This window comes from Elephas maximus, chromosome 18 (assembly GCF_024166365.1).
Source record: "Elephas maximus indicus isolate mEleMax1 chromosome 18, mEleMax1 primary haplotype, whole genome shotgun sequence".
NCBI lineage: Eukaryota > Metazoa > Chordata > Mammalia > Proboscidea > Elephantidae > Elephas > Elephas maximus.
Genome location: NC_064836.1, coordinates 68,726,420 through 68,737,440, shown reverse-complemented (window position 1 = coordinate 68,737,440; position 11,021 = coordinate 68,726,420). Strand labels below are relative to the sequence as shown.

General features: G+C 37.2%; 1 protein-coding gene across 1 annotated transcript; it reads right to left on the bottom strand.

The window, feature by feature from the left end:
- Positions 1-1,175: 1,175 nt before the first annotated feature.
- On the bottom strand, positions 1,176-2,138 carry LOC126061553 (olfactory receptor 5K3-like). Its single transcript, XM_049858141.1, has one exon. The coding sequence runs from the start codon at positions 2,136-2,138 to the stop codon at positions 1,176-1,178; it is 963 nt and encodes a 320-aa protein (XP_049714098.1).
- Between the last annotated feature and the right edge of the window lie 8,883 nt (positions 2,139-11,021).

Below are 11,021 nucleotides of genomic sequence, written 5' to 3'. Positions count from 1 at the left end.
AGAATAACTTTGACAAGTTTCTGTGAAAGAAGCTACAAACGAGGATGGGGAAAAGGCATCATTGATTCAAATCCTAACTCCACCTTGGATGCCTGCGTGAACCTGGGCAAAGTACTTAATGTTTCAACATATGAGTCTTTTACTCTGGAAAAGCATGAAAAATAATGCCTAAATCATAGGAAGGTAATAAATCTGAAAGGTGAAGTTTTGTGTCTAACAGAGGGTGGGTTCTCATGTAACCATTTTTTTCATTCATATTTGCATATTTAACTGATCAAGAAATTTTTTGTTCTTGTTCAGTATGTTAGGATTTTCACTATTTTTGCCTCAACTTTGCTGAGCAGGATTTCCAGCTTTCTGTTAATGCTCATAATATACCAATAACTTACTTTGGAATTAGTGCAGATTAGTGATATTCCTAATAACAAACAAGACAAGTAATACTATCTTGGGGGAAAATCCTTGAATTAATTGATATATTCAGGAATTGCACTGTCATGAATCATGGAAAAAATATCAAACTGTGAAAACATTCAAATCCATAAGAGTTTCAATATAAATGCAATATTTTCAACCAAAGATTGATAAATTACCATTATACAAACACTCTATTTCAGAGAGCTTGACAGGAAAAATGACTTGTCTAAGATAAAGATGTTCTTGATTTGAGAATACATAAATTCATATTCAAATATTAAATCTTGAACAACTCAAAGAAAGTTGAGAATCAAATTCAAATGCACACTCTACTTGTTATAGATGGTTGGCGTAAGTCATCAATATAGGAGAACTTGAAAAGCATGTGAATTTGTAAGACTGAGATGCCTAGAGATTCCATGAATTTGCCAACAATGCTAATTGGAGGCTACCTTTATATGCCAACTTTTATTCATAGGATTTGTTGGATACGTTGAAAACTGTAGCTAATTCCACTCTGACACAATTTGCAACCTTAGGAGTAGTCATTCAATTCACCCCTAAGAGACCCTCATAGTTTAGATTTTGAAATATATTTTAGTAGAATCCCTCCTTCATGAACTTACTAGCCATTTATATATTATTTGACTTAAAAATCATCATGGTTTAGTGATTCATATATGATAAACAAAGTGGACATTTTCCATTTTCCCACTATCCTTGACTTTGAAGAAGTTTATCTAATTAAAAACAATTTGTCAAGGGGATGATATTTGTTTCAGAATATTATGAGGTTTTCTAGTCTTCAAAATTCTTTTCATAACATTTAGTACTTCCTTATTTCTTAGACTATAGATAAAAGGGTTTAATAAAGGAATTACTAGAGTGTAACAAATGGCAACTGGTATATCTTTATCCCCTTCTTTAAAGGAACTCGGTCGAAGGTACATGAAGAGAAGAGAACCATAGAATATTGAGACAGAGAGAAAGTGAGATGCACAAGTAGATAAAGCTTTACCTCTTCCCTCTTTGGATTTCATTTTGAAAATTGTGAAAAGGATGCAAAAATAAGAGATTAGGACTACAGTAATAGTAAAGGTTTGAATTGACCCTGAAAAGATAAGGATCATCAGTTCATTGATATATGGGTCGACACAGGAGAGTCTGTACAATGGAAGAACATCACAAAAAAAGTGATTGATTTGATGAGATCCACAAAAGATTAACCTTAACAGAAATACGACATGAATAATGGAATGCATGTTGCCAGCTATGTAGGCCCCTGTGGTCATCTGAATGCAGAGTTTCTTTGACATCATGGTGTGGTACTGCAGTGGACGACATATTGCCACATAGCGATCACAGGCCATTGCTGCCAGAAGACAAAGGTCTGCAGTTTCAGCAAGGCAGAGAAAATAAAATTGTGCCATGCATTCATAGAGGGAAATCATTTTGTCCTCAGAAAAGAAGTTCTCTAACATCTTGGGGGTAATGGCACAGGAACAGCAGGAATCCATCAGAGCCAGGTTGCCCAGAAAGATGTACATGGGTGTGTGGAGACGGCGCTCCAGGAAAATCAATGCCACCAAACCAAGATTCCCCACCATGGTGATCAGATAGATAGCAAAAAACACCGTAAACAGGAGAGTCTTCAGATCTGGGTGATCCATAAATCCTATGAGGATAAACTCTTTTGTCAAGGAGTGATTGTCCTTGTTCATCTCTATTTTCCCTGTTGAGACAGAAAATATGGAGTCATAGGATTCTAATTTGTAGTATGTCTAATTTTCTCTTCAAATTTCTGTTGGGGAACAGGGAATAGAGCCACTTCCTAAAGTTTCCCCTGAATGTCTCTGAAATACAGGCATACATACTTTCAAGGAACATTATTGTGGTTTTTAGGTGCTGTCTTGTCGGTTCCCACTCATAGACACCCTATGTACAACAGAATAAAACTGGTGTGGTCCTGAGAAATCCTCACAATCATTATTATCCTTGGGCGCATTGTTGCAGACAGTGTGTTAATCCATCTCATTGAGAATCTTCCCTTTTTTTGCTGACCCTCTACCTGTCCTTCTCCAGGGACTGATACTTCCTGATAACATGTCCACAGTACGTGAGATGAAGTCTCGCCATCTTCACTTCTAAACAACATTCTGGCTGTACTTCTTGTGAGATTTTATAGCAATGTATGATATATTCAACATTCTTCACCAACACCATAATTTAAAGGCATCAATTCCCCTAAAGTGTCATCTTATATAACCTCAATCCCTGAAGCTCAAAATTCACAAGAATATTTTGATAATTCCAAGAAAATGTTTGCAGTGAAAAGATTTGTGTTTATGAATGTACACAAGGTTAGTGAACAAATACAGAGTACCCTAGATAAAACCCACTGCTGTCCAGTCAATTCTAACTCATAGCGACCCTATAAGACATAGTAGAACTGCCTCATAGGGTTTCCAAGGAGCCCTTGGGGGATTTGAACTGCTGACCTTTGGGTTAGCAGCTGTATCTCTTAACCACTACACCACCAGGGTTTCCTATACTTAGTGTTCTCAAATATTTCTATGTCAGTTTTTGTACAGGCGATTCTTAAAGTGTACATAAAATCTGTTTTCCTGTATATTTATTTTTTTCACTGAGGAAACATTTTTAATATACTATTTCAGTGAAGTGAATACTTAGAATACCATCCTAATTTAGATGGGTGAAATTTATAATTTAGAAAGTATACAAAGGTCATTAAGTATTAAAGTGTGGATTATTTAAAGAAAATTACATTGGAAAGCTAGGGAAATAAAAATGCATCGATTTCCTTAATAAGTTAACTGGTGTATACCATCTTCATACTTCTATTAACCCATTCTGTTATGATGGAGTATATTTTCTGAGACCAGTTGTAAATGAAACGTTAATATTTTCCTTCTTTATATGAATAGCCTCCATTTCTAGCCTTAAGGGTCTCCTGTTGTTCTAGTATGCTGAGATTTGGTGATCTGACTCCAATAATTATGACTGTATTATGAGATTTGATAAACACGCAGTATGTATTCTCTCCAAGTTGTTCTGTAGAGACTTCTACCATTCATCAGAAGCTCCCCAGTGTTTGATTATTTATTTAAAGCCACATTCTCCTGATCATTTTCCAGATCTACTTAATCTGTGTTGGAGTTCAGTGGTCATCACTTCATGAGATTGTCAGATGCAATAATCTGCTGCCAGGAAGGCTTCAATATTTGTTGTCTCTAAGATAAATTCAAAATTTTTAAGATGGCATTTAAGTTTCTCTGTAACCTGATCCACCTCCATCCTTATTTCCTACATTCTCCAATAGCTCTTCCAGCTTTCTCATCATGTCCACCCATTGTTCAATTCCCTCATCCCCACCTCCAGTGCACACTCAGTTCCATAAACACTGACTCTGCTTATGCTGTTATTTCTTACAAATCATTATACCAAATATAGATATTTGGTACCCTTATTAAATATCTATATCCTTTCAATCATTCATTTAAGGCATAGTTTATATGTAATGGAGCCCTGATGGTGTAGTTGTTAAGAGCTTGGCTTTTAACCAAAAAGGCTGGCAGTTGAAATCCACCAACCACTCCTTGGAAACCTTATGGGGCAGTTCTACTCTCCACTAAAGGGTAGCTATGACTTGGAATAACTTGATAGCACCAGATATTTTCACATATAATGATACTTAAGAAAGTTTAAACTAAAAAACCTAGACCAGACCACAGTGATCTCCATTTTCTGAGCCCTAAAGCAAATGTTATCTACCCAACATAATCTAGAATCTTTGTGTTTAATCTGCAATGCTTATTTTATATGTGTATACACATTTGTTTATTAGATATTAAGCATTTGGAGATTAACCGTGACATATTTCTGCAAGGGGAGCTGTAAAAAGCTCTGGTAAAAAGGCAGAATTGATTCAATTTTTAGCTCCATCCTGATTACCTGGAATAAATGAACTTGTTTTCAGTATCCCACCAATGATACTTACTAAGTGACCTCTGTGGCCTTAGCAAATTGAAATTATTTGGTTTGAAGAAGAGCCTACAAGGGAAATTACTCAAAACCCTTTATTTGAAAAAATTTAGGTGTCTTGAATTGACTTATCGAAAATTGTTATAAAAATAGATGTAGCGCAACACTTGCCAATTCAAGATTTTTCAAGTGTACAATTTAGTGACACTAATTGCATTAATCATGTTGTATAATCTTACCTACTATATTTCTGTTTCCTTGGGAAATTATAAAATTTTCTGAATTATATCACCATAGCTTATGAATTAATATAAGCTTGCTTTATGCCTTAGTTTTCTAAAACCCTTAAATAGTCTTAGAATTTTTGAGAACATATTTTGGTTTGCTTTACAAGGTCGTCTCATTATCTAGCGATAGAAGCAGGACATTTTGACTGAGGATGCTAATCATGTAAATCCTATGGTCTAAAATATTTTACTTCCATTATATTAAAATTAATTTTTAGAAAAAAATCAAAAGGAGGACACTCGTAACACTCTTGTTTCTTTATATAAAATTATTAAACATAAACCATCTAATTATTCAGGTAAATTAGAAATAACTTTAAATTCACATAGCTGTAACAATGGGCTCAAACATAGCCATGATTGTGAGGATGGCACAGGACCAGGCAATATTTTGTTCTGTTGTACATGGGGTTGTTATAACTCCGAACTGACTCAACAACACCTAACAACAACAACACACTTAAATTATTAAATAGAATTACTGTGTGATCTTACCTGTATGTTTTGAAATTCTACCTTGTAATCAGAAAAAGTCAAGATGAATTGCAGTATTCTGGCTCATCCTAACTCCTCACAGTCTTCAAGTTAGAGAAAAGCTAGAAAGATAACTGAATTGAAATCTACAAATAGTGAATATAACACATTTTGAGAAAAAAGTATTTACAAATGTCAGTATTAAAATTAAAAATAAATTAGAATATTTCTCTTACCTGGATTTCTCTGAGAAGGGCTTCTAAAACCTTATTACATGCCTTGTGAAGTTAGGACAAATAGAATTTCTGAATATAAGTCTTGTCCTCTGAAACACGTGGGATTAAAAGAATGAAAATCTTGAGGACTACTAATAGGTTAGTAAATGTAATTACAGTGTTAAATTTGTTTTCCATCTAATCCTAAAGGGATTTTCTGGAATTGACATCCGTGTTTCTCTGTGAGGAGATCCAGTCCACAAAATTTAGAAACCACTCGGCGTTAATTAAAGATGCTCCGTAAGACACTGTGGTTAGAGCAAATGACCCTCACTAAAGTCTGCGATAATGATCTTGCTGAATCTTATGTAACTGACCTAATTTTTAAATCCTGTTCTCCACTCTGTACATAAAATGTAAAATGGGCAGAAAAAAGTCTCAGGCTGGCTTGACCGCTTACTAGAGGAAGTATGTTTAATATGGCTTATGAAAAATAATTAGGATTTGGTGAAGGAAAGATGGAAAGGTTTGGTGAGTTCAGCCAAGGTCCCTGACTTCCTCACTCTGTGAATTGAATCTATCACTATGTTCTTCAAGCCCTCCTTGGAAAAACTTTGATATTACTAAATTTTTATGGTCTTAATTATCTAGTGCTGCTATAACAGAAATACCATGATTAGATGACTTTAAAAACAGAAATTTATTTTCTCACACTATTTTCTCAAATTCAGGGTTCCAGCTCTAGGAGAGGGCTTTCTCTCTCTGTCGGCTCTGGAGGAAGGTCCTTGTCTCTTTTAGCTTCTGCTCCTGGGTGGTCTTTATGTGGCTTGGCATCTCTCTTCCCCCATCTCTGTTTCTCTTGTTTGCTTCTTTAATCTCATTTATATCTCAAAAGAGATGACTCAAGGTACACCCTACACTCATTCTGCCTCATTATCATAACAAAGAGAACACGTGCCCAAATGGAGTTATAACCTCAGACAAAGAGACTAGGATTTACAGCACATATTTTGAGGAATACAATTTAATTCATAACATTGAACCCTGTGGCCCTCAAAAATTCATGCCCTTGCCACATGCTGAACACATGCACCCCATCATATCATTCCAAAAATCTTAACTCAACTCGACCTCCAAAATCTCATCTTCTGAAGCTTTTAAATCAAATATGGGTGAGACTTTAGGAATATTCCATCTTGTGGAAAAACTCTTCATCCGTGAACCTGTGAAATCTAGACTACAAATTATCTGTTTTCAAAGTACAGTGGTGGAACAGGTATAAGGAAGAGATTCATTACAAAAGGGAGACATTGGAGGGAAAGAAGGGACAAGGAACACCAAGCAAGTCCAAAATCCAGCAGAACAATTTACATTAGCCCTCAAGACTTGAAAATAATCCTCTCTTCACTAAGACCATCTGAGTAATCAGCCTGCCCTCCAGGTTCTGGGTGTTGGCTGTGTTTTCTGAGTTCTGGGGAAGACCCCTTGGCCCTGGACTTCAGCCCCACCTTCTGGGCCCACTGGTATGGCAACTCTGCTCCCTTGGCTCTGGGTGGCCCCATTCTCTTAGTCCATCTGAATGTTGATCATACTACCTCAGTCCTAGCAGACCTCATTCTCTGTCTCTTGAACATAGTAGCCTGTCCCCTCAGCTTTGGGTGGTGACTACATTCTTCTGGCACAACTTAACAGCAGTGGCCACATTCTGTAACTGACCTGGTGAAGATCTGACTCTGAAACTGAAGAGGCTCTGGCCCCACCTTTTCATATCCAGGAGACTATGGCCCCACCTGTTGAAAGTGAGAAGGCCCTGCTTCCCAGGCTCCTTCCTACACATCTGTTTATCTCCAAGCTGTTCTAGGCATGATCCTTTTCTTTTCCTGAAGGACAACAGATGTAATTTCTCTGGCCTGTTTCCTGCCTGTAGAATTACAAGATGGAGAAAGCTTTCTTTCCTTTCATCCTGTCCCTGTCTCCTTCAATGTAAGCCACTAGGTTTCCTTCTGTGGCAGTTGGTTAGATCGATTAATCACAGGCTTACTCTCCTTAAGAAAAGATTGAGTTACCAAGTGGGTGGTGAGTGTTTTAGGGCACACATCCTTACGTTCCACAACAGAATTTTCCAAATCTTTAAGTTCTGGTTTCATTTTGCACAGCTTATTTTTAAATCCATCTCGTTTCTTTCACATTTTACTATAAACAGCAAGAAGAAACCACACAGCCCCTTTAAGATCTTGCTTATAAATCTCCTCAGCCAGATATCCAAGTCTATCACAAGGTCTATCTTTAACCAATCATTCGAATATAATTGAGACAAGTTCTTTGCCACAGCATCAAAAGCATTGCCCTTCCTCCATTGCCCAATCACATTTTCATCATTTTGTTTTAAAGCCTCACCAAAGCAGTTTTAGCATCTATATTTCTAACAATATTCTGTTGCTGGCACCATATGTATTCTCTAAGACGACAGAGACTTTCTCTATAGCTCTTCTCACTTCCTTTTGAGCCTTCATCAGAATTGCCTTTGATGTCCAAAATTCTACCAACAATCTCTTCAAGGCAATCTAGGCTTTTACTATTAGGCACCTTAAAACTCTTCCATGGCTTCAATCGATGAATTCCCTGACAGGGAACACAACAGAGAATTCCTGAAGGAGCAGGAGAGCAGTGGGATGCAGACCTCAAATTCTTGTAAAAAGTCCAGATTTAATGGTCTGACTGAGACTAGAAGAACCCCGGAGGTCATGGTCCCCAGACCTTCTGTTGGCCCAAGACAGGAACCATTCCCAAAGTGAACTCCTCTGGCAGGGTTTGGACTGCACTATAAGATAGAAAATGACGCTGGTGAGGAGTAAGCTTTTTGGATTGAGTAGACACATGAGACTATGTGGGCAGCTCCTGTCTAGGGGGGAGATTAGAAGACAGAGAGGGATAGATGGCTAAATGGATATGCAAATATAGGGTGGAGAGCAGGAAAGTGTTGTCTCATTAGAGGGAGAGCAGCTAGGAGTATATAGCAAGGTATATGTAAATCTTTGTACTAGCGACTGACTTGATTTCTAAACTTTCAGTTAAAGTAAAATTAAAAAAAAAAAAAAACTCTTCCAGCCTCTGTCCATTACCCAATTCGAAAACCATTTGCACATTTCTGATATCTGTTAGAGCAGGACCTCGTTCTTCTGGTACCAAATTTTGTCTCAGTTTTCTAGTGCTGCTATAACAGAATTTCCACAGGTGGATGGCTTGGAAAAACAGAAATTTATTTTCTCACAGTTTAGAAGGCTAGTAGTCTAAATTCAGGGTGCTGGTTCTAGGGGAAGACTTCTCTTTCTGTAAGCTCTGGAGGAAGATTCTTGCATCGTTTAGGTTCTGCTGTTGGGTATTTATCAGGTGGCTTGGCATCTGTCTTCTCCCATCTGTGCTTTTCTTGCTTGCTTGTTTAATCTCATTTATGTCTCAAAAGAGACTGACTCAAGACACACCCTACACTCTTCCTGCCTAGTTAACATAACAAAGACAACCCATTCACAAATGGGGTTCTAACCACAGGCATAGATGTTAGGATATACCACACATATTTTTGGAGCACAATTCAATCCATAACAACTATTCAGTCCCGATGAATTACTGAACTTGTCTTCCTATCTTTTCTGTTTACCCTAAAAAATAAGCTTCCCTTTATCTTCGTCACTTTTTTTTTCTCTGTACCACAAATCTCTCTTCAACATATCATATTTTAATTAGTGGTACATATGTAATTCATCACCCCTACTCTACCAGCACCATTAGCACATCGATTTAAGAAGGGAGGAGCTTTCTCTGCTTTGTTCATTTATGCATTCTCAGCACCTTGATAGTGTCTGGCACTTTGGTGTGCTCTATAATATTTGTTGAATAAATGATAAAAATGATACTCTTTGTAAAAACAATGTGGAGGTAGTGTCTGACCTCCTCTAACTTTGCAACGGGTAAGGAGAATCAAGATCAAGGCTGATTCCTATGAGGTGGAGGTCAGACATCTCTTCTCTCTTCACCATCTTAATTAATTGTGACACAACTGTCCCTTGCACAGCATTCTGTGCTTTCTGCTGGGTTTGATAATTCATTGCAATGGCCACACAGATTTCACAGATAATACTCGCGATTAAGGGATTTATTAGGGAAGTAGCAGTTACAATTCAGACTCAGGAACACTTCGTGGTACTTACCCTATCATAAAGTCCTGCCCAATCCCTTGGGTGGGAATTACAAGACCATAGTACTAAAGGCCACACAAAAGTGATCCATCCCACCACACACCCATGCTTAAGAATTTTTGATGTTCCCTGATTAATTTTCAAACAAAAACCGTGTTCTGTGTTTCACAAACTCTGTACTCTGCCTCTTTCTTAATTGTCCCCTTACTTTCCTCCTCTCAGCTCAGGGCACAAGGCCATGCACATCACTTCACTTTTGCTCTGTGCACTCAGTTCAGCCTTGACTCAATGAACTTGCTCATAATGTTCCCTCTTCTAAAACACTTTCTTCTCCCTCTTTCCACTCCAATTCTTCTCATCCTTGAGTTCAACCTGATCTCCTCCATGAGGACTTTCTCAGGTCCTTTATAACAAATTGAGCTTCCCTCTTTCTGACTTACATGGTACTTACTTGACTTCATAACACAGCTGACAATTAAGTGCAACTTATATATCCTTATAATTTATGTCTGGATTAAATATCTTTAAGTCAGAGGCTGTGTTATATATCTTCTAAGTTCTCCACAGAAAACTGACCTAGAGACTCACTACAAACTTACTTGTTAAAATTTGAGTTTTCTTCAACCTTTATTAAATACTTATACAGGGCATTGGATAAGACAATAAGCATGAGGGGGTACAAGATGTGAACTAAGTGGGGATGAAATATTTGTAAATATTAGAAGTAGCTCCTGACAATAAGCTCATAATCTAACAGGGGCAAAAGACACTTACACTGCTATCCAGAGTATAAGTCAAGCTGTGATAAGCATTATAAAAGAAGTATAAACTTATAATGTAAAAATATAGCAATGGAAGTGAATAGTGGCCTGAAGGAAGAAAGAAGGATTCTAAATGTTTAAGTGTTATTTCAGATGAACCTTGCAGGATAAGTAGAATTTTATTTTTAATCACAGGTTTTTTGGGTTTTTTTGGCATCGTGGGCATTGGAACCAAGCCAACTAGGGTTTGAATTCCAGTGCTTTTACCTATAAACTCTTCACCCTGGGTAAATTTCTTTCTTTTTTTTTTTTTGTTATTGTGTTTTAGATGAAGGTTTACACAGCTAATTAGTTTCTTATTAAACAATTGGTATACATATCGTTTTGTGATATTCGTTAACAACCCCCCGACATGTCAGCACTCTCCCCTTCTCAGCCTTGGATTCCCCCTTTACCAGTTTTTCTGTCCCCTCCTGCCTTCTCATTCTTGTCTCTGGGCTGGCATGTCTGTTTAGACTCATTTTGTTTTATAGGTCTGTCTAATCTTTGAGGATAAGTAGGATTTTAATAGATAGATGTTATGTGGAAGGTCAGTAGCCTCAGAGAACCGTGTGATTAAAAGCCTAAAGCTTGAAAGAGCAAGGTTTAATCAGAGAATGGATAGTAAAA